We start from the raw sequence: 23,528 nt of genomic DNA, 5'->3' as shown, positions 1-23,528 counted from the left end.
TGCTCCATAGCCCCTGTCCAGGTAGTGGCAGCCCCCGGTCGCCTCCTGCCCCAGCCAAGCAGGGTGGGATGGGGGCCCGGCTCTCAGGTCCCTGCCAGGCCAGGCCTCACTGGCCCCATCCCCTTCACGGTCAGTGCGGCGCTGGGCTCCCGCCCCACATGAGACAGACTAGCATGGTTTTCATTCAGATTTACCCAGGAGGTTTCTGTCTTTCATACAAAGATGAGATCCACTGGTAGGAGGCAAAGGTGGGACTAGGGGGGTGAACCCCATGGGGCCGATGGAGAGAAACTCTTCCCACCCCGGCAGGAAGGGTCCTCTTCCTGGCTGCCCCATCCACACTCAGGTTCTGCCCCCAGACTTGGGCCCTCGCCTGCAGGAAGGAGGCTGCCCCAGGCCCATGGGGGTCAGGCCCGGTGACCTCAGGCTGCCTCTGCAGGGGCCATCGCTGCCACGCAGCTGGGGAGTGGCGTGTCCAGTTGCACCCCAGGGTCAGGCGGTCCGGCCTCTGTGTCTGGGTAGAGGTGCCCTGGGAGAAAGACCCTCCCTGGCCTGGTGGTCCCATCTGGCCCCTCGCTCCAACCCTCATGGGTGCCCGTACATGTCTGCCAGCCGGGCGAAGCGGGGCCCCCAGTCCCTGAGGTAGTCGTAGTCCTGGTCCTCATCGCCCTGGCTGGACAAGATGGAGCTCAGGGTCCCCGCCACCGAGCCATCACCCTCGTAGTCATAGATGAGGGCTGTGTCATAAGGCGGCACACTGGGGTCACTATCTGCAGCCTCCAAACCCTGCAAAGAGGCCCGGAGAGGTCAGGATGCACGGAGGGGCCAGCAGGTGACCCGCCGCCACAGCCACAGCCCAGGGCAAAGTCAGCTCAAGGCAGAGGCTCAGAAAGGGGAAGCTGCCTATATCCGGGGCGAGGTCTGAGAGGAGGCAAAGTGTCCTGAGGGCACAGCAGGAGGATCATGAAGAGGGGGCTGTGGACTGCCCCTTCCTCAGAATGAGGCCAGCGGCCAGCCCGTCCCCCAGGGCTCTGCCCTGCCCCAGCAAGGTGGAAAGGGGTTGCTCCCCATCACCCTGGTCTCCTCATCCCGGCGGCCCCCGTCCACTCAAGGCAGAGCCTGAACCTCCCGGACACCTCCATCCGCAGGACGGCCCGCCTGCCTTTTGGAGGCTCTGTCTGCACGTCTGTCCTCTCAGCTCATGGGGACACGCACACTCCTAACTGGGGGTGTACACCTTTGCTGAGGGCTTTCTCTGAGTCAGGTGCTACAGGTGCAGACAGGCACAGAGGAGAGTTCCCTGTGCACCCCCCACCCCAGATTTCCCATGTTCATGTTCACCCTGTGGACGGCAGGGAATCATTAACACTGCATCCAGAGGGGCTCCTATGGAGGCCTTGATTCCACTGAGAGCCACCAAAGCCCAGGGGGTGCTCCCGGGGCTCCCCCACCCGCTCCACGGTGGACACAGGGCAGTGGATGGGTCTGTGGCCACTGCCACTCCATCCAGGCAAAGACCTGCATGGTGGGTGGAAGCTGAGGGCCCAGTTCGGAAGGTGGCAGTGGGGCTTCCACACTCCCGCCCGCACATCATCTTGCTCTGCGGTATCCTTGGGTGGCGCATAAGTTCATGCATGTGCAGGTGTGTAAATGTGCATATGTGTGTGCACCTGTGCATGCCAGTGTGACTGGGGTGTCCCCAGGAGCACCTACATCACTGATGAAGTCAGCAATGTCCAGGGGGCTGGTAGGCAGCGCTCGGGGTGGCTGGGGGTGCAGGCGGCTCTGTGGGGCATCTCTGCGAAGTGGCGGTGGCCCCAGAGGCAGGCTCAGTGCTGTCGGGTGACGCAGCTGGCTGATGTCGTAGGCATCCTGTGGGCGAGGACATGGAACAGAGCCAGGCGTCCCTCGGGTGGCTCTGGTGGAGGTCTCAGGTAGAGGCTCCTGGCCAGCTTGTTGTATGAAGGCCTGCAACCTGGGTTCCTTGGGGACCCCTCCCCACCCAGGCCTGCCCCCTCACCTGGTCCTCCTCCCCGCCTCCCTGCTCATCGTAGTTGAGGACATTGTCTCGAAGGTCGTCCTGGGGGCCATGCAGCAGCCCCTTGCCCCGCGACTGCTGCCGGAACCGTGCCCGGAGTGCCACGAGCAGGACTAGCACTGGGGAATGAGGGGACGCAGGCTGGGGCCAGGAACAGGACACGACTTCAGGGGCCGGGCTGCGAGGGAGGTGGGAGGAGGGGGCGGGGCGGGGCAAAAGGAGGCGTGGCTGGTAACCGGGGGAGGGGTTGAGGGGGCGGAGCTTGGGATAGGGCGTGTCTGGCATGGAGGAGCCGGGTTGGGGAGGAGGGGGCGGGCTTGTGGAGGAGGGGGAGTGGCTGGTAAGGAGGGGCCGGCTTGGGGGATGGGGCGTGGCTGGCAAAGACCGGGCGGGGTTGAGTGGAAGGGGCGTGGCTGGTAATGAGGGTGGTGTTGGGGAGGAGGCGGGGCTGGGGAGAAAGGGGCGTGTATTGTGGTGAGGGGGCGGGGTTAGGGAGGAGCCCGAACTGGGGAGGAAGCGGCGTGGCTAGTTAGCAGCGGGCGGCCTGGGGAGGGTCCGAGGGTCTGAGGGTCCGGGTGGAGGTGGGCGCCCACTCACCTAGCAGCAGGAGGGCGCTGGCCAGCACGATGACCAGTGCGCCCAGGCTGAGGCCTGTGCCGCCCGCCAGCAGCGCGGCGGCCCCCGGCAGGCAGACGCCGTCCTGGCCGCAGCGGCACACGGTCACGTTCAGCGGCTGCTCGCGCTGCTGGGGCGGCTGCCCGGAGTCCCGGAGCAGCAGGCTGAGGCGGTGCAGGCCTTCGGGGACCTGGTTTCGCGGCCGCAGGCGCGCATGGCTCACTGCGGAGGGCGCCCGTGGTGAGCGAGAGCCTCCCGAGGCCGCCCCTACCTCGCCTGTCCTCCTCGCGCCGAGACAGGGTGGGGAATCCCGAGATGCTGGGCCTGGGTTCCCCCACCCTCCTCTGTCCTCTGGGCCCCGCACGGGGATGCAGCGGGTGGGGGGGACCCTGTTGCAGGACCACGGGGTTGCACGCCCCTCGGCCTCCTGCCCCTGGTCCCAGGCCGGAGTGTGGGATCGGGGAGCGCGGCGGTGGGGGGAGCGCGGCGGTGGGGGGAGCGCGGCGGTGGGGGGGAGCGCACCATTGACCTGGCTGAGGCTCCAGTTCCGGCCGAGCTCTGGGAGCCTGGGGCTCAGCTGGAAGTGGAAGGGGGCCCCATGGGGAGGCAGGTCCTCATCCGTGGCGCCCAGGAGGAGGCCGGGGCCCTGGTGCGGTTCGCTGCACAGGCTGCCCGGCGGCGGCAGGGCCAGTACGGGTGCGTGGTCGTTCACCTCCAGGATCTCAATGGACAGGGTGCCGGTGGCGGTGCGGGGCTGGGAGGCTGCAGGCGAGGGGGCCGTGGCTCGGTGACCCCGCCCCAACACCCCAGCCCGCCCCACCAGTCGGCTCAGAGAGGTGCAGCTCTGAGCCCCCGGGCGGCAATGGGCAGAGCCCTTGGACACCGGCAGGGGTGCTCAGCCGGGACAAGGCCAGGTCAGGGAGCCCCAAGCCAGCCGCGCCCCTCACCATCATCCTGGGCCAGGACAATGGCTCTGTACCAGCCGCCCTTGAGGAAGGGAGACGCCGGGCTGAGCACCCGCTGGGTCTGGATCCGGCCAGTGGCTGCGTCCACTTGCAACCAGTCTTCTGGGTCGTAGTCCTTGGAGTAGCTGATGCAGGGGAGGGGAAGAGTGGGATCTGAGTTTATCCCAGGGCCCCACAGGTGTGGTCAGGTATGGGTGCATGACATGCACTGCACACACACACAGGCACACACACACCTACCACATGCATGCACACATGCACACACTACACGTGTACACACACACTCTTACATGCACATGCATGCACACACGTATATACCACATACACATACATGCATATGCACAGCGCACACACATGCACATATATACCCAAAGACACTCTCTCACTTTGCACAACCCTCCCCCACCTATACACCACACATATGTACCACACATGTGCACACACGTATGCACATACACATGTACACACAACCCATGTGAATATGATGGGAGCTGCAGTCACCGGCACCTCCTGTGAGGTGAGGAAACTGAGGCTCAGGGAGGGCAGGCAAGCTGTCCAGGGCCCTGAGACAGTGTGTGGCAACCTAGTTAAGCCCCTGTCGGTGTTCGCCCTTCCTGGGCACCACGGACACAGACAGGGGTTCACAGGGCCAGGCTTGGGGTGAAATGAGATGTGAACGGCCAGTCTCTTGGGAGCAGGGGCCTCCGGGGATGGACACGGCTGGCAGGGACAGACTGTGGCATGCACAGGCTGGAGCCAGGCCTGCCCTAGGGGGTGAGTTCACCCCAACATGCACACACGGGGATGCTTGGGACTCGAGACCCTCCAGACCTTCAGGAACCCACACCAGCAAATGGTCCCTACACCCTCTGACCCTTAGAGCCCAGGGATCAGGGGCACTCGAAGCAGGAATGGGGCCGTTAGCCTCCTCTGCCTCCCCCAGCGCCTCGGGAGCCCCACCTGAGCCTCTGCAGCTGCTCTGTGTCAGGGTCCCAGGCAGAGAAGATGGCCACCAGAGTGCCTGGGGGTGCCCCCTCTGCTAGGCTGGTCCGAAGTGGGTTCTCCTGGAACACGGGGGGCTCGTTGGTGTCCTGCACATGCACGCGGACCTTGGCCTGGCCCCGCTCGGCCCTGGGGGCAGCCGCCTGCAAAGGGGCCTCATTCTGCACCGACACTTTGAGCTCGTAGTGTTCACAGCTCTCATAGTCCAAGGCCTGAGGGAAGAAAGCACAGCCTGTTACTCACCCAATGCAAGTGTGGGCACCCGAGGGTGGGTGCCACAGGGGAGCCACTCCTTGGGTCTGTCCAGAGCGCCTGTACTTTCCTTCTGCCCCTATTTAACCTTGAAAAAACAAATTATGCAGGACGAGAAGGCACAAATAATAAAATGCTGGTTGTGTGTGGTGGTGGTTGGGGAGAAGCCCAAGGTCCAAGCACACGCTCTGCAGGGGTTTCAGTGAGGGTCGTTGGGGGGGATGTCGCCAGCCCCTGCAGTCACTTGATTTTAAATAAAGGAGATTAAGCCGGGCGCGGTGGCTCACGCCTGTAATCCCAGCACTTTCGGAGGCCGAGGCGGGTGGATCGCAAGGTCAGGAGATCGAGACCACGGTGAAACCCCGTCTCTACTAAAAATACAAAAAATTAGCCGGGCACTGTGGCGGGTGCCTGTGGTCCCAGCTACTCGGGAGGCTGAGGCAGGAGAACGGCGAGAACCCAGGAGGTGGAGCTTGCAGTGAGCCGAGATCGCACCACTGCACTCCAGCCTGGGCGACAGAGCGGGACAGTCAAAAAACATAATAATAAAAATAAATAAATAAAGGAGATCATCCTGGGTGACATGGTTTGGCTTTATCCACTCAGGTGAAGGCTTTGAGAGCAAAACTGCATTTTCTCTACCTGGAAACTGCTGCGTCAGCTCTGGCCTGTCGTCTGCACCTTAGACCTGCCCAGCCAGACCTCAGCATCTCATGAGCCCGTTTCTTGCAGTCCATCTCTTGCTGTGTCAGTATCTAAATACATCCACATCTACACGTGCATACATATCTGTGCATGTGTCTCCTATGACCTCTGTTTCTGTGGTAGAACCAAGACTGACACAGGTGTGCAGCTGTGTTTTTGTACATGGATTTCATAGGAAAGGGAGGAAGGCTGGACAGAACAGAGTGGTGTAGGGTGTTCCCTGCCTCTGGCCCTCAAGCCCCATGGGTAGCATGGTGTGGGACCCAGTCCTCAGGCTGGGGGGCTCCATGCCTTCCCACTCTCTCTTTTTTTTTTTTTTTGAGACAGAGTCCCGCTCTGTCACCCAGGCTGGAGTGCAGTGGCACGATCTCAGCTCTCTGCAAGCTCCACCTCCTGGGTTCACACCATTATCCTGCCTCAGCCTCCTAAGTAGCTGGGGCTACAGGTGCCCACCACCACGTCCCGCTAATTTTTGTATTTTTAGTACAGACAGGGTTTCACTGTGTTAGCCAGGATGGTCTTGGTCTCCTGACCTCGTGATCCACCCGCCTCGGCCTCCCAAAGTACTAGGATTACAGGCCTGAGCCACCGTGCCTGGCTGCCCCACCCCACTCTCTCACCCAAGGACGAACACAAGGTCCCAGCTGCCCAGAGAATGTGACCCTGCCGGGAAGGGGCTTGGACCCCAGTGGGAGCATCTGTGTGTGCCAGCTGGGGGCTGCTCACCTTCACAATGGACAGAATACCCTCATTGGTCTTGGGGTCCGTGCGGATGGTGAACTGCCCATCGGGGTCGCCTTCCAGGATGGTAAACCTGGCCACCCAGTTGGGGGAGCCTGGCAGGTCCCTGTCCTCCACCTCCAGGCGTCCCACATCCACTCCGCTGATGGCCTCTGTGGCCTCCAAGAAGAACTGGTGGTGGGGGGGATCCCAGCCCCAGTTACCAGCAGGGCTGGGGGGAAAGCATGGGTGGGGCCCTCAGGGCCCTCAGCTCACCCACCCCTCCCACCCTCCCTCCTGCCTCCCAGCAGGAACGCCCTCCCTTGCCCCTGTCGAAGCTGTTCCCCACCCACTGGGTGTCCTCAGGTCTGTCTGTTTTGTAAGTCACTGCCCCCCAGGGGCCCCCATGTTCCGCCTCTGTGGGCTCAGCTTCATGCTCCCTTCCCATACAGCAAGGGCCGGAGGGAGACTTGATCCCCAAGTTAGATGGTCCCAGAGGGCCCTACGGGCTGCTTCTCCCCAAGGGCCTCTCTCCCAGCTCTGACTCCATTCACATGCTGCCACGCACCACCCCCAGGCCCATCATGAAGCCCCCTGCCTTCTGCAGGAGCCCAAGAAGGGAAGGCAGCTCTAAGCAGGGGCTACTTTTGAGGGAGGGACAGCAGCAGCACCTCGTCCCTGGTGAACTCGGGGGCATTGTCATTGATGTCATCAAGAGTGATGATGGCTGAGGCAGTGGCTGTGAGGCCATCTCCAGACATGTCTGCCACCTGCAGGGTCAGATTATACACCGCGACCACCTGGGGATGTGGGGCACAGGATCAGAAGATGAGGGCCCAGGTGGGCCACATGGGGACTGGTCAGGGGTGGGAGCCAGGCCACCTGGCCAGCTCGGTTCCTACGGGAGCGCCCAGTGGGTGCTGAAGACCCCAAGTGGCCCTGAGAATCCTGCCCCGATCCTAAGTGCATGGGGCTGTGGTGCTGCCCCAGACTATGGTGCTGGATAAGCATTTACAGAGCACCTACTGTGCGCTGGGTAAGCGTTTACAGAGCACCTACTGTGCGCTGGGTAAGCGTTTACAGAGCGCCTACTGTGTGCTCAGCACCTAGCATACCAGTGAGCTTGGGACCCTGCCCTGGGGAGCCGTGGTTACTGGCAGGGACAGAAATGGACAAAGACCACGTAACACAGTGTAACCAGGAGGGTTTCCCAGCGGGGCTGACTCAAGAGGCGTCTTTGGGGAGCACAGAAGTCCGAAAGCAAGGGGCAGCGGGGGCTCTGACAGAAGGAGCTAGTTACTTACTAGTGGGGAGCCATTGCCATAAGGCTGAGAGGGAAGGGGCTGCTTGGGGAGCCCTGGCCTGTGCCGGGCCCCTCACGCTCTACTTGGACCAGATCCCTCCCGCCTGGGCCAGTGCGGTTCCTGTCTGTGCATCAGTGGGTTCACCCCACGCCATCTCCTCAGGAGCCAGGGCCGCTGCCAGCTCTGCAGCGACGGTAGGGACAGAAGTGTCTGGGGTCGGCAGGCTGGGGGCAGAGGGTCGCACAGGAGATGGGCTGCCCTGGCTGTGCAGGGAGGGGTGGAGCTGCCGGGGTGCCACCTCACCTCACGGTCCAGCCCCACTTGCACGGTGCGGATCTCGCCTGTGAGCTCGTCGATGCTGAAGAGCTCGGGGCCGCCCTGCTGCAGGATGGAGAACCGCAGTGCTGCGTTGTCCGTCTCGGGGTCGTCGGCATCTGTGGCCTCCGCCCTGGTCACATAGGTGCCTGGGAAGCACAGGGAGGCATAAGGGTCAACATCCACAGGGCCGATGGGCTGGGGGCATCGTGAGGGGTGCGGGGGCACCTCGTGTGCACAGGCTCCCTGGTTCCAGCACGGCTTGACCCCAGATGGGGCAGTCAGTCCATGCTGCTGTTCGCATCACCAAGGCGGCCTACACGCGGCAACCCCCAAGTCCAGATGCTTCCCGCTGCCCCTGAAGCCCACCACGCCATGTCCAGGCCACCTATGTGGTGGAAGCCTTTTGCCCAGCTTGTGCTGTTTATGGGGTGGCAGCACAGGAACATAGGATGCTCCTGGGTCAGGTGCTGGCTCCTGTGCCTGCCCGGTGCAGGGGCTGAGGGCACTGGGTCAGCCTGGGCTAGCTAGCGGGGGGCCTCCAGGAGCTGCTGGCATCCAGGGTGACAGAGGACTCATGGGCAGGCTGAACAGAGGATGCACGGGCAGGATAAAACAGAGGACACACAGGCAGGCTGGGCAGAAGATGCACGACAGTTGAGCAGAGGACGCACACCGCGTCTGTGTAGGCCAGAGCCCCAGCCCCACCTGCTGTGGGAAGCAGCACTCGGGATGGTGCTGCTAGAGGAAGCCACATGTGGTAGGGCTATGCTTCACCTCCCCCCCATTTCCCTCTCCTGAGATTTAGGCCTGACCCCTCTGGCAGCTCAGGTAGACTGAGCCACCGAGGTGGGCTGGGAAGCACAGGCTTCGGGCCACCCTGGGGAGCAGCTCCTGGCCGGCTGTGACCTCCCCCCTCCCGGGACAGCTGGAGCCAGGACGTGCTGTCTGTCACCTGGGACAGAACGAGGCGCGGAGGCCTTGCCACAGACACAGGAAGGAAACTGAGGCAGGATATAAGCCTCCAAGCCTGAGCCTGGGCCAGGCCTGGCCACAGTCCCTGGTAGCCCCAGACACGAGGGGGCCTGTGCCCTTCCGCCAGGTCTTTACCACGGGCCCCCAGGGAGGTGGGAACGAGCGCCTGTGACTGGGGCTTGCAGGCCAACCCGGGTTTGGGGTGAATCACAACCAAGAGATGCCTGTGGGTGCTTCGCACCCTGCGTGAGTACAGGGTGAGGATGGGGTGTGCTTGGCTCCAGATGGCTCCCTTAGCAGGAGGGAGAAGTCATTTGCTTTTGGGGGAGAACAGGACCCCTGAAAAACCTCCACTCCCAGGCTCAGATTTTTGGGTTTGAAATTTATATTGAAATGAGAAGTAGCATGAGTTGACCTGTGGAAACGGACCTTCCTCGGAGACCTGTTTACTTAGTTTTAGACTCTCTGAGGGGCCTCTGGAATTCTTGCTTAAGGGAAATCCTGGATTTCTGGGTTCGCAGAGCCCTTCCCTGCAGCCCCTCCCGGCCCAGGGCTGCCGTCCTGTCTCACCTGGGGCTGCGCCCTCCAGCACGCGGCCGGTGAACGCCTCCTGCAGGAAGACTGGCCGGTTGTCGTTCTGATCCACAACTACAATCTCCAGGTCCGTGGGGTCCTCCAGGGTGGATCCTCCCAGGTCCAGGGCAAATGCTCTTAGCTGTTCAAACACAGAGCAAGGGTTGGCTCTGTGGCCCCCAAATTTCTGTGGCTCCCGTTAGGGCCATGCGAAAGAGACAGCACGTTCAGACTTTGTCTCCAGCTGGAAACACCAACTTAAATAGGAGAGAAACAGCACAGTTCTGTCACAGTGGCTGAGAATGTCCCTGAACCGGAGCCACCTTCCCTTAGCAGACAGAGCAGGTGCCATTTTCCCTGCTTGCCTTGGCTGCCAGGAAGCTCACAGCTGCTTCATGTGTGACTAAAGTAAGGCTCTCAGAGGGTTCCTAATCTCCCTCCCTTTCTCTCTATGGTCTTGGTTCCTCCTGAAGTTTTTTTTTGTTGTTGTTTTTGTTTTATTTTTAGATGGAGTTTCACTCTTATTGCCCAGGCTGGAGTGCAATGGCATGATCTCAGCTCACTGCAACCTCCACCTCCCGGGTTCAAGCGATTCTCCTGCCTCAACCTCCCGAGTAGCTGGGATTACAGGCGCACGCCACCATGCCCAGCTAATTTTTTGTATTTTTAGTAGAAACGAGGTTTCATCATGTTAGCCAGGCTGGTCTCGAACTCCTGACCTCAGGTGACACACTTCGGTCTCCCAAAGTGCTGAGATTACAGGCGTGAGCCACTGCGCCCAGCCTCCTCCTGAAGTTTAATTCCCCTGTGCACACGACATTTTAAAGGCCTCTCATCCTTTTGGAGAATGGGGACAATTACAGTTTCCATGTGAGAAATATTCTCAAATAACTTTTGATGTAAGCGATGGAAGGACTGGTTCTCAAAGTCTCAAGGAAGATTCGGGGCAAATAAAAGGAAATTTTGCTTCCTGCAAAGGCAAAGGCAGGAAGCATCCTTTCCCCACATCATGTACAAAATTACTTTTTCTTTTTTTTTTTTTAGACAGAGTCTGGCTCTGTCGCCCAGGCTGGAGTGCACTGGCGCAATCTCAGCTCACTGCAAGCTCCACTTCCTGGGTTCATGACATTCTCCTGCCTCAGCCTCCCGAGTGGCTGGGACTACAGGCACCCACCACCATGCTTGGCTAATTTTTTGTATTTTTAGTAGAGACGGGGTTTCACCGTGTTAGCCAGAATGGTCTTGATCTCCTGACCTCGTGATCTGCCCACCTTGTCCTCCCAAAGTGCTGGAATTACAGGCTTGAGCCACCACCATGCCTGGACTTTTTTTTTCTTTCTGAGATGGCATCTCGCTCTGTTGCCCAGGCTGGAGTGCAGTGGTGTGATCTTGGCTCACTGCAACCTCCACTTCCTGGGTTCAAGTGATTCTCCTGCCTCAGCCTCCCAAGTAGTTAGGATTACAGGTCGTGCCACACCTGACTAATTTTTTGTATTTTTAGTAAAGACAGAGTTTTGCCATGTTGGCCAGGCTGGTCTTGAACTCCTGACCTCAGATGATCCACCCGCCTCGGCCTCCCAAAGTGCCAGGATTATAAGCATGAGACACTGCGCCCAGCCCAAAATGACATTTTGGGGAGGGCAGACTGGGGGTGGGCAGGTTGGGAGACGGCAGGCTGGGGTAGGGCAGGCTGGGGGTGGGCAGGCTGGGAGAGGGCAGGCTGTGGGTGGGCAGGCTGGGGCTGGGCAGGCTGGGAGAGGGCAGGCTGTGGTGGGCAGGCTGGGGCTGGGCAGGCTGGGAAAGGGCAGGCTGTGGGTGGACAGGCTGGGGTTAGGCAGGTGCCTGCAGGGAGTATAGATGGGGTTCTGGGCTCCAGGGCTCCCTCCTCTTGCTCCCACTGCCCTGTCTTTTCTTCTTCTTCTTCTTTTTTTTTTTTTTTTTTTTTTTTTTTTTTTTTTTTTTGAGACAGAGTCTCTGCCACCAGGCTGGAGTGCAGTGGCGAGATCTCAGCTAACTTCAACCTCTGCCTCGTGGGTTCAAGTGACTCTCCTGTCTCAGCCTCCTGAGTAGGTGGGACTACAGGTGCATGCCAGAATGCCCAGCTAACTTTTGTATTTTTTAGTAGAGACAGGGTTTCACCATGTTAGCCAAGATGGTCTTGATCTATTGACCTTGAGATCTGCCTGCCTCAGCCTCCCAAACTGCTGGGATTACGGGCATGAGCCACCGCGCCCGATCCTCTTTTCTTTTTCTTTTTCTTTCTTTTTTTTTTTTTTGAGACGGAGTCTCGCTCTGTCACCCAGGCTGGAGTGTAGTGGCGCAATCTCAGCTCACTGCAAACTCTGCCAACCGGGCTCACGCCATTCTCCTGCCTCAGCCTCCCGAGTAGCTGGGACCACAGGTGCCCACCACCACACCTGGCTAATTTTTTGTATCTTTAGTAGAGACGGGGTTTCACCGTGTTAGCCAGGAGGGTCTCGATCTCCTGACCTCGTGATCCGCCCGCCTCTGCCTCCCAAAGTGCTGGGATTACAGGCGTCAGCCACCGCGCCCGGCCTCTTCTTCTTCTTCTTTTTTTTTTTTTTTTTTTGAGAGAGGGGCTTCCTCTGTCACCTAGGCTGAGCACAGCGGCGCAATCACAACTTACGGCAGCGTCGATCTCCAGGGGGATCCTGGCACCTCAGCCTTCCAAGTATAGCTGGGACCACAGGCATGCAGCAACACTGCTGGCTATTTTACCGTTTTTTTTTTTAATTTTTTTTTTTTTTTTTTTTTTGAGACGGAGTCTTGCTCTGTCGCCCGGGCTGGAGTGCAGTGGCTGGATCTCAGCTCACTGCAAGCTCCGCCTCCCAGGTTTACGCCATTCTCCTGCCTCAGCCTCCTGAGTAGCTGGGACTACAGGCGCCCGCCACCTCGCCCGGCTAGTTTTTTGGATTTTTAGTAGAGACGGGGTTTCACCGTGTTAGCCAGGATGGTCTCGATCTCCTGACCTCGTGATCCGCCCGTCTCGGCCTCCCAAAGTGCTGGGATTACAGGCTTGAGCCACCACGCCCGGCCTTTTTAAAATTTTTGTAGAGATAAGGCCTCACTTTGATGCCCAGCCTGGTCTCGAACTATTGGCTTCAAGCAATCCTCCTGCCTCGGCCTCCCAAAGTGCTGGGATTCCAGGTGTGAACCACCGCGCCCAGCACTCACTGCCCCTTCTCTCAGACCTCAGAATCCCAGGGGCATCAGTGGTTTCTTCCCTGACTAATCCCACTCCCGAGAACAGTGGTGGCCACTGGGATAAACATTATTTTGGGGCCAGGCATGGTGGCTCCCGCCTGTGATCCCAGCACTCTGGGAGGCCAGGCATGGTGACTCAGGGCTGTAATCCCAGCACTTTGGGAGGCCAACACGGTGAAACCCCGTCTCTACTAAAAATACAAAAATTAACTGGGCATGGTGGTGGGTGCCTGTAATCCCAGATACTCAGGAGGCTGAGGCAGGACAATCGCTTAAACCCTGGAGGTAGAGATTGCAGTCAGTCAAGATCGTGCCACTGCACTCCAGCCTGGGCGACAGAGTGAAGCTCCAACTCACAAACAAAACAAAACAAAACAAAACAAACAAAACAAAACAAAACAAAACAAAACAAAACACTATTTACAGATTCTTCACGACACTCCTGAGCTCCCAGGACCAGTGTGGAGCTGGCTGTGGTTGAGCCACAAAGCTATAGCGGCTGCAGCGCGCTCCTCCCAGGCAGAACCAAGCCGCTCCTCCACAGGACCTCTGTCTGCCCTCCAGTTAAATGGGAACATCACCCTAAACAGCTGCCTCCTCAGGCTGCAGGGCCTTGGTCCCAGACCCCTGTACCTGGCCCCTCACTTAAGAGTGCCTGGATGTTGCAGGAGCAGCAGTCTGGCCTGAAGCCCACCGAGCTGGAGGAGAAGCCTGATGGGGAGGAGGAGCACTGGCTTCCCACCAGGCCTGCTTGATGGGCACAGGCTGGACCGCGCAGCTCCGCACCCTGAAGCGGTCGTTCTTCTCACGGTCCAGCATGGCATTGAGGAACACCTTCCCCGTGAACTTGTCGATAGAGAAGACGCCCCGGGGCTCCTCGTCCACGCCGGGTCCCTGGATGCTGTAGAGGACGCTGCCCAGCTGCTGCTTGTCTGACTTGATCTGTGGGGCAGCAAATGGGGCTGGGGAGAGTTGCTCCGGGCGGGGGCCTCTGCCCTCTCTGCAGCCCCTCAGGCCCCTCCCTGACTGACAACAGGGCAGGTCTAAGGCTCCTAGGACTGGTACCCAGTGAGAAGCTGTGCTGGGCTGGGGACAGCTCAGCCTGGGGCCCCAAGGGTACCCTGTCCTGCAGCCTCATTTCAGGCTCAGCCCCTGGTGTCCTCAGGGCCCTGGTCTCTGGGGCGATTTTGGGTGTGTGAAGCTGAGACCCCGCAAGGCAGTTCACCTTCACCTCCATCTGCTCAGTGTCGGCGAACACGCAGACAAAAATCTCGCCCGAGCGTGCAGCCTAACGTGGAATGTGTCCACCAGAGGCGCACGTGGGGTGGGAGCAGCTCTGGACTCCCCTGCGGCCTGGGGCAAAGGGGAGGGTTTGAGCCCTGCTGTAGACCCAGGTTGGAAGCCCAGAGCCCTGGCAAGGTGGGTGAGTCCTGCCCCAGCTCTGCCCTGAAATAGAGCCCCGCTGGCTCCCAGGAGACCTTTAGGGAATGAGGGAGGCCCACTGGGAACCAGCCCACTCCTTCCTCCCCTCCCGCCCCCTTACCCACTCACCTGAACCAGGGGGTAGGGGAGACGCTTGTGGTTCTCGGATACACTGATCGGTGGGATGACCCAGGCCCTCCGCACGCGGCTCGGGGCAGGCGCCTGGCGCCAGGGGTACAGGGTGGTGGGCCTCCTCTGTCCAGGAACCCCCAAAGACAGGCAGAGGCTCTGCAACAAAGACAGATGCGTCCCACAGCACTGTCTCCCAGAGCCCTGGGCGGCAGTGTGCAGCTGGGAGCTGTGGCTAGTGAGGAGGCCACAGGGTGCAGCATTTCCCTCGCCCGCGGGTCAGTGCACATTGGTGCACCACGGCTTCCACACACAGGGCTGTGTCACACAAGGGCAAAGGCGCGTGGGCCCCACCCCATCAGGCTGAGCTGGGGCCTTGGTGGCCACACCCCAAGCACTGGCCCTCAAAGCCCCGATCCAGCTGCCCCAGAGTTTCCTACGGGGCCCACGGAGCAGCCAGGCTGTCTGCAGCCCCTGGCGAGTGCATGTGGCCGCTGGGAGGCAGCACTAGGGTTCCAGGCGTCTGGTTGGGAGGGACACCTGAGATTCACCCAGCGGGAGCACAGCCTCACCCCAGGTGCCAGGGTAGCTGTGCACACAGCAAGCCCCGTGCACACAGCAAGGGCCAGTCAGAGCTGGGGAGAGCGTGGGGGTCTTGACTCCGAATGACCCTAAGAAACCAGTGGTGGTGCCTGTGGGCACGGTGGGCTGGGTGTGGAGGGTCCCGGGGAGTGGCAGGGGAGGTGCCTGCGGGAAAGTGCCCATCCCCCTCCACCTCTCCAGGCACTTTGTAGGAACGGAACCCCAGGATGCGAGAGTTCAGCTCCAGTCCATCCAGAGCAGCTAGAAATGTATCCCCAGTTTGTACAGTGGCCCCATCTGGACCGCGCTGGTCTGTCAGGACCCACCAGGTCAGGGCTGGGCAGTCAATGCTAGTGGTGTGGGTTCTGAGACTGGCTGGGCTGGGGCCAGGTCTGCCTCGGTGGGGCTTGTTGTGGCTGCACAGCTAAGAGGGACATGGCTGGGGACAGAGGGGCAGCCCCACCCCTAGCCTTGCTGCTTTCTCCCAGAATGGGCTACCTTCGTGCAGTCTTCACCTCTTCACCCCAATATTTCAGCTGCTGGGACCCTGGTGTGCCCATCTCCTCCTCTCACACATCAGGGGCTGGGGTGCACTGTTTGTAATCCACACAGGAAGCCCCAGTGCTTGGGGATGAGGCCTGGGCAGAGCATGGGGCTGCAGAGGGAGACGCCGTGCACCCCACCCTACTCCAGGGCCAGTAAAGACCCCAAAGTGGAGGCAGCTGCCCCCAAATTCTCCCGAGGTCCTGACAGTCAGCAACTTTCGTGACCACAGATGGCCCCACACCCACCCCTCAGATGGGGAAACTGAGGCCTACGAAGGGACCCAAGTCAAAGAGCCGGGTGGGGAGGAGCACTCGTAGTGACCCCAAAAGCACATCCTGAATTTTCCTGTTTTAAAAATGCGGTCACCATACGCAGCTCCTAGCCTGGGCCTTGGGCCTGAGCCCTGGCCTCCCAGGGTGCCTGGCCCCACCTTGGTCAAAGGGAAGCTTAGAGACGGTGGGTCCTGCCTGTCCTGGGACCTCCAGGACAGCTGTGCTTGGGACCCCCTGAGCCTGAGGAGTCAGTGTTTCTGGGTGGGCTGCACGGCTTCTTCCTGAAAGACCCTGGCCCTAAAGCACAGCCTGGTAGAAGTTGCCACAACTGATAGGACATGGCCCTGGGCTGACCCCACATGGCTCGGCACAGACATGGGGCCACCCCCGAGCTCCCGGGTCAGGCTGATGCCTGGTGCAGCTCGTGGGGGCACAGAATCTGCCTGAACTTGGTGAGGGCAGGAGGGGCCGGGGTTGGGGGAAAGGCAGGGGAGAGGGACATGAGGGAGGACGAAACAGGGCTGCCCCCTCCCCATCCCCTGTGCCCTGGGCCTGGCTAGGAGCTGTCTGTGCACCCCCCAGTCCTGGGGGTCTCCAGGCTCCCGGCCCTTCTCTTGGGTGACCCTCCTCCCCGGAGGCCCCCTCCCACCCAACAGTGCTCTCCTAGCTGCCAGAATGTTCTAGATCTGCATCATCCAAGACCCACAGGCCACAGGGGACTGCTGAGCCCTTGAAATGTGCAAAACCGAGGAGCTGCATCCCCTTTCATCTTGCTGCGGCTAAGGCCCATGTGTGGCCAGCACCCAGCCCCACACGCCCAGTGCTCACAGCCTCAATCAGCCTTGGTGAGGGTCCCCCGACTTTCCCAGCCCCCCACTGCAGGGCTGTGTGGGTGAGAGACCTGAGCGCCCCCTCACGGTGTGTAACCAGGGTGTGGCATCTGCATCGTCCCAGTGATGGAGGCTACAGAGGAAGATGCTGAGTTGGGGTGGGCAGGGTGGGAAGCTTCCAGGGCCCTGTGGCCAGGCTTGTGGTGGGGGTGGCAGCAGCTCCCCAAGGCACAGACCCTAACGTAGAGACAGGGCAGCCTCCTGCACCACCCGGCTGGGGAGGGGGACAGAGACCCCCTGCCCCATGCCGTGCTCTCTGGGGCACCCCTATCCAGGACAAGCCCTCAGGCTGCTGGGTTGCCATGGGGGCAGGGGGATGGCTGGGAGGTGCGGGGGGTCCTGGGTAGGCGATGGGGAGTCTGGGGGCAGAGCGGGCCCCAAACACCACCCACCACACACAAACTCCTCAGCTCCTCTTTCAGACAGGGCCCCCATCTCAACACCACCGTCTTCACGGCCTGCTCCTGAGCTCCTTCTCCATCTCAACACCACCGTCTTCATGGCCTGCTCCTGAGCTCCTTCCTCTGGACAGCAGGTGGGCTGGGGTCTAGGGAGGCTCATGGGACTCCCCAGCTGGCACCAGGTCCTGTGCCTACCACAGGGGTGTGCTGGTCACGCCATGCCAACACCTAGAACAGCTCCCTACATTGCGCGAGTGGAGGGAGCGCTGAGTCAGCCCTGGTAAGTGGGATCCTGCATGGGAGGTCTCACCCAGCTCCCCCCTGGAAGGGGGCACCTGCTCCAGGTGGAGCAAGTGCCCCATGAAATGGAGCACTGAGAACTGTGGGTGTCAGAGCTGGGCAAGCCAGGCCACCCCTCCCCCTGCAGAACCACAGACCTCCACAGCTACTCTGGCCACCATGCCACTGCTGGGTCTGAGGCTGCCCGCTCTCCTCAGCCCCGCGCCAATGCCTCGCCCTCCAGTGCCGCCTGCTCCTGCTGGCTTTGCCGAGACTTCAGTCTAGGCAGGGGCTGGGACGTGGGGGCAGGTGGCCTTGAGAGGAGGCAGCGGCTAGGGGCTGGTACGTCTGAGTGGGCAGGGGCTGGGAAGGAGATGTCAGCATGGCCAGGAAGCCTGTTAGGCTGAACCTCCATTAGGCTTGGCCTCTGTCCTCCACCACTGGCAGCTTACCCTGTGTGGACGAGCAAGGCCCAGGCTGCCCATCTGCCCACCCCGAGATGAGGCATTAGGGCCTCTCACTCTGACTGTGTCCTGTCCCCAAGGCTGGCCCAGTACACAGAGGTCCCCACAGGCAGTGGCAGCAGCATCCAAACCAAGGCCAACTTCCACGGGGTTCTTGGCCCTCGGCCAGCAGGACCTGGGCCCCCTCCTCCATGGCCTCCTGAGAGTCCAGAGAGTAGCAAACACTTTGGCAGGAAGCAGGGAGAGGACGGGGTGGGGGCTCCTCAGGCTCCCAGGCTGGGGACCCTGCCGGGGGAGCTCTCTGCCAGCTGACAGATGGCGGCCCTGGCCTCAGAGCCTGCCAGCACCCACAGAGCACAAGCCACTTCCAGGGCAGGGCAGCTCCTGCCAAGTGGAAACCTGCCTGCCCAGCATGGGGCCTTCATCAGCCTCGGTGGGCACAGGGTCTATTTCCGGCCCTGGCTGTGCAGCTTTGCGCTGGGCCTTGCCTCTCCCCCTCTCCCTTGGTCCTCCCAACCCCCCGGAGCCTGTGGTGGTCCCCTCATCTCCCAGCTCTGGGCAGAGCTTGAGGCGTTTGCCCAAAGCCACACAGAGCCAGGAACCACATGGGGTCTGAGACCCAAGCCAGGCTCTGAACCACATGCTCTGAAGGAAATCCAGCCACAGAGCCACGCCTGCCTTGGGCTAGGCCTGGGCATGAGGCAGGGAGACCCCAGGCTCTAAGAACCCCACATGGCTGAGGGGGAGGGGCCACCCCCACCAGGGCAGAAATTTCCATCTGCTTCCTGCCCAGCTGCCACCAAACCTGGGCCGACCCTCTTCCCCCACCCTCCAGCTGCCTCCACTGGAGACCCTCCAGTCACACTGGGCTGGGTGCGGTCAAGGCAGAGGCTGGGAGTCCTGGGCCCAGGCCTGTCCACAGCCTGAGTTCACCAGGTCACAGTGGCCGCAGTGCCTTGGCAGGGCCCACTTGCCCAGATTACAGCTGGTGTGGGTGTGGGTGGGCAGACAGGCCACAGCCCACTTCCGGCTCTCCGGTTCTCAAAGCTGGCTCTTTGTCCTCCCACCGCACCCCTGTCCCAGAAGACGTGGCCAGGGGAGGGAGGGCCTGGGAGCTGTCTTGGGGAGATTGGGACATCCGGTGCCCAGGACAAAGCCACATCAACACAGCCAGCCCACAACCCTGCACCTGGGCTAGGGGACGCGAGCACCCTGGGAGGTGGAATTTGTGGACACCCGTCCATTTCTCTCTGTCTCCCACCCAAGCCAAGCAAGACCAATGGACATTAGTGACCTGCTTCCCCACAGTGGTTCCCCAATGACACCCCCAAGCTCATCCCTGACTGGGCCCTTAGCCAAGAACCTGGAAGGAAACATCTTGAAGCCCTTGAGACGTCTGGGGCCACCGCCCTGGAGCCAAGCTCCTGGGACTTAACGCCTCTCTTGGGGTCTGCTCCTCGCCCGACACTCAACCCCAAGGGGCTGCTGCGTGAGAAAGCCCCCCGCATGCACTGAGCGCTCGCTAGAGTTTACAAACACCACTGCGAGGTGGGAATGGGGTTTACAGACACCACTGCCCGGTGGGAATGGGGAGAAGTTCTGGGGCCGACCTCACACTCCTGCTCACCCGATTTTCCAAGGAAGGATGCTGTGAGATTCTAGGAACACCCTTGGTGGGTGCGTGGGTGGGTTTGCCTGGGAAGGGAGTGTGAAGGCCCCTCAAGTTTCTCAGGCTTCAACCCCTCCCCCAGGCTGGAACCTGGGGCCACCCCGTTCCTGGATGGCCAGGCATGGCCCCAGCTGTCGGCCTGGCCCAGAGCAGCTGCAGCATCTTTTCTGGGCCCCACCCTCTCTAGCTGCTGCAGGCTTCAGAGAAGGGATGTGGAAGAAGAGGCGTAGAGGCAGCTGTCCCCTGCAAAGCACAGTGTCTGGGGCTGTCCTGCCACTGTGGGAAGAATAGTGGTCTGGGAGCCACTTCCCTTCTTGGCCTTGGTCACAGTCACCTGAGCTAAGAGCCTCCGCCTGGCCCCCAGGGTGCTGCTGACTCTCTCCCAGAGACCAAGGGGCTCCCAAAACCCAGATGCAGAAGTGGGGCCCTTCCCAGCAGGCTGGGGTTCTCTGTGAGTCAGCAGTGCTGCCCCAGACCTCAGCTGCCTCCCAGCTGGGGTGGGGTCCCAGGTGTAGAACCAGCAACTAGGGATGGTGTGGGTGCAGCAGGGTTGACGGGCCAGTTCTGAAGACACAGTCTGCCCCCAACCTCCAAGTGGGGCTGAGTGAGCTCAAAAATCAGAGGTGGCCCAAGCAGGGGAGTAACCCCTCACTTGGAGAAGGCCCTGATGGGCCACGCTGCCTGCCTGGGGGCTCACCAGGAGGCGGCCTGGGACCCCTTGGCTGCCCAGGAGAGCACACAGTCCTGAAAGCTGAGCTGGTGGGGGAGGGGCAGGCAGGGTCTTGACACGGACATATTTTGCCTCATAGTGGAGTGAATTTGAGCCTTGGCTATAGACCCCTTGCCAGCTGGCCCCCACCTCCACCAACTCCTCCAGCCTCCAGCTGTCGGCGGAGGGGGCTATTGTCCCCCAGCCCTGGGGGAGAAAAGAAGGGATAGTGAGAGGGGAGGCTTCTGGGGAGGGAGAGGTCCTGCCTGCCTCCCCACCTGCCACAGAGCCCCCTGGGGCCTGTTGAAAGGCAAACGCTCCCAAATCCAAAGGAAGAGGGGCCTCAAGGAATGTTTTCACTGGCGCCGGCCTCCCCACCACCATCCCCACTGCCACCCCACCACCATCCCCACCGCCATCCCCACCGCCACCCCACCACCATCCCCACCGCCATCCCCACCGCCACCCCCACCACCAACCATCCCCACAACCACCCCCACCACCACCCCCACCACCATCCCCACCACCATCCCTACCACCACGCCCGGGGTGGGTGCCAGGGAAGAAACGCTGTCCCCAGGGCAGGTGGGGACAGACCCTGGAGGCATGGAGCCTCCCAGGCTGTGCTCCCCGGCAGAGGGCTGAGGGGTGGTGAGCCTGGGGGTGACCATGCATGCTGAACCACTCTCTCCCCCCGCCACTGTCTCCAGTTGGGGGAGTGGGGGGGTGGCAGGAGCCGTGGTGCCCCTCAGGGACAGCTGCTGGAGGGTCTGGCTGGCCAGGCGCCTGGTCAGCTGCCAGGGGCTGAAATTGGAGCCAGCTGGAGCCAGGAGGCCTGTGGGAATGAGGGGACTCAGGAAGCCCCTTCAGTGGGGGCTGGGAAAGGAGTGGCTTCCCTTACTCACTGTGTCCAGCACTCCCTGACCACCCTAAGACCACAAGAGCAGTGAATGTTGTGAGTGCCGCTAAGCCCTTTATGTGCATGCTCTTAAACTGGCAGGAGGCTGCCCTCTTGTACCCAGTGACGTCCCAACCACAGCCAGCTGTGCCCCAGCCCAGTCCCTGGGGGCTGAAGCCACTGAGGCCACATCCTCCATGTCCAGGCCCCCCTAGGGTGTGAGGAGACGTGGCTGCAGCTAGGCAGTACCCGTGGTGGGTGTGGGGGGCCGAGGCCTGGGCTTCCTTCCACGCTGGCTTTCTCCCATGTTGGAGAGACCACAGTGCCAGCAGTCCAGAGAAGATTTTTAGAGGCAGAGTCCAGCAACCTCTGGGGGCCAGGCCCCCAGGCCTGATCACCCCAGGCAGCTGCTGCAGGGGCCCAGGTGAAGCCCAGGAACCCAGGGCTGCCACACACCACTCGGCAAGGTCCTGTGTGTCGGGACCTGGCTCAGGCTGGGCCCTTCCAATCGAGAAATAGCCCTGAGCGTGAGTTCCTGGGGGCAGGGCCTGCAGCCACCCCTGCTAGACGGGAACTTGGGGTGGGGGGTTTGGACACCACCCAAGACTAGCCAGGGATCATGTGCCCGCCGCAGGGAGTCCCTATGGAAACCTGGCCCCCAGGGGCCCCAGACAGGGGCGCTCCTGTCGCTCCCCCCCGTCTCTGCTCCACTCAAGACTGGCAATGCCCCAGACCCCGGCAGGGGTCCCTCCAAAGACAGGGCACGGCCTGCTGGGTGGTCCCTGCCTGACCCCAGCAGGACTCTGCAGTCCCAGGGGTGATTCCGCCAGGTGGAGGGTTTGGTTACACTCACTCCCCACAACCCCGGGAGTGCGCCCCCAGCCCAGGCACCCACCTGGGGCCACTCAGCTCACAGGTCCCCAAAGGCGGCCAGGGCCAGTGGTTCTGGGGGAGACCTGTGCGGCTGCAGTAGAAGACACCGTCCCGCAGGGCCTGGGGAGGCAGCGGGGACCCCCGCAGGTGCGGATGCCTTACCTGGGCCAGCAGCCCGAGGACGAGGAGCAGAGCGGCGTCCATCGGGGCCGAGGCGGGAGCGGGGCCGCAGTGCACCCGCGACCCGAAGAAGCGAGTCCGGGCTGAGTGACAGCGCAAGTGCGCGGGGCGGGCCAGGGCCAGAGACAGCACGTGTGAGGGGGGCGGGGAGGGGCGGGGCGAGGGCTGAGTGACAGCACGAAGGAGGCCTCTGACGGGCCGAAGGCCGGCCTGGGCAAGGCTAAGGCTGAGTGACAGCATGTGGGCAGGCGGGTGGGGCGGAGCCTCTAGCGGGCCAGGGCGGGGCCGAAGGCTGAATGACAGCGCGTGTGCGAGTGGGGCAGAAGGGGCGGGGCCGGGGCCGAGGGCTGAGTGACAGCGCAGGTGCGCCTGCGGGGCGGTGACCGCACGTGGCTGGTGGGGCGGAGCCAGAGGAGGATGGGGCGTGTGGGGCGGGGCCGAGGGCTGAGTGACACCTTGTGAGCGTGCAGGGCGGAGCCGGGGCGGGGCCGAGGGCTGAGTGACAGCGCGTGCCGGGCTCTGGCTGGCAGGGCCAGGGCCAGGGCCAGGGCTGGGTCGGAGATGCCGCGGCTTGCTGCGTCGGGCTGTGGGGAAGGCAGGGTGGGTGGGGCCGGGTCAGGCACCAGCTGGGATTCCTTGCGTCTTCATTTCCTGCTCCTTGGGCCCCGGCTCGCCCCTGCTCTGGGACGTCTGCACTGCAGTCCCTGCCGGGGGACGCCTCCTGAGCACTTCCTTGGGCCCCTCGCCGCTCTGGCTGCGTCTCCTGCGCCTCCCCGCATCCCAGTGAACACTAGGCCCACCCTCCACGCACCTCCTCGCAGCCTCATTTTACCCAGCTTCTATTCAATATGGAGCGGCTCTGGTTCACACGCCTCTGATACCAGCGCGGCTCGTAGGATACCCCTAATTCCTCCAGTCCACGCGCCTCCTCCAGCATCCCCTTGTTCCCCGAGGCCCCCTTCCTAGAGCACCTTCCTTCCTACAGAATTCCTTCTCATCATCCCTCAACGCCCAAGCTCAACGCCGCCCCCTCCTGGAGCCTCCTTGCCACCTGGCCAGAAGCCCTCCCTCCTGTTGACTGTGGCACCTGCTCTCCTCTTCGAGGCCCCGCCCCCTGGGAGGGCGTGGGTGTGGCTCAACACCTGCACAGGCCCCGTGCATGGTCAGGGAGGTCCTGGAGGGAGGGTGGAGGGGGCTGGAAAGGGGAAGGACCCTTTCTTTCGAGCAGGCAGGGTGGGGAGTGGGGGTTGCTGACCAGCCCCAGAGCCGGGCTGGGAAGCCCGTTCCTCTCTGTGGTGGGAGCAGGCACGGTGCCTCTGCTCTCCTCTCGACTGTGGGTGGCTGTGCAGGTGCAAGCACCATCTGTGCACTTGGCCTGCTTGGAAGGAGGCCAGGCTGCCCAGGAGGCTCAGGCCAGGACTGTCCCTGGCGCTCACTGCTCCAAGATGAGAGAGGGCAGAGAGTCCATCTCCAGACTGGGAGGCCTCTGGGGCTAGAGTGTAGCCTGTTGGGGACCACCGTCCCA

The 23,528-nt window shown here is 61.9% G+C and overlaps 1 protein-coding gene across 1 annotated transcript; it reads right to left on the bottom strand.

The window, feature by feature from the left end:
* Positions 1-157: 157 nt before the first annotated feature.
* Positions 158-22,086, bottom strand: CDH15 (cadherin 15). Its single transcript, XM_030924353.1, has 14 exons — positions 21,986-22,086; positions 14,241-14,399; positions 13,476-13,631; positions 9,462-9,606; positions 7,905-8,065; positions 6,969-7,097; positions 6,304-6,489; positions 4,579-4,832; positions 3,601-3,743; positions 3,176-3,415; positions 2,636-2,875; positions 2,021-2,157; positions 1,714-1,872; positions 158-786 (listed from the first exon to the last, which is right to left on the bottom strand). The coding sequence occupies exons 1-14, from the start codon at positions 22,025-22,027 to the stop codon at positions 586-588; spliced, it is 2,352 nt and encodes a 783-aa protein (XP_030780213.1). The 5' UTR covers positions 22,028-22,086; the 3' UTR covers positions 158-585.
* Between the last annotated feature and the right edge of the window lie 1,442 nt (positions 22,087-23,528).

The sequence above is a fragment of the Rhinopithecus roxellana genome, chromosome 20, assembly GCF_007565055.1.
Source record: "Rhinopithecus roxellana isolate Shanxi Qingling chromosome 20, ASM756505v1, whole genome shotgun sequence".
NCBI lineage: Eukaryota > Metazoa > Chordata > Mammalia > Primates > Cercopithecidae > Rhinopithecus > Rhinopithecus roxellana.
This window is presented reverse-complemented; position numbering and strand designations above follow the sequence as displayed.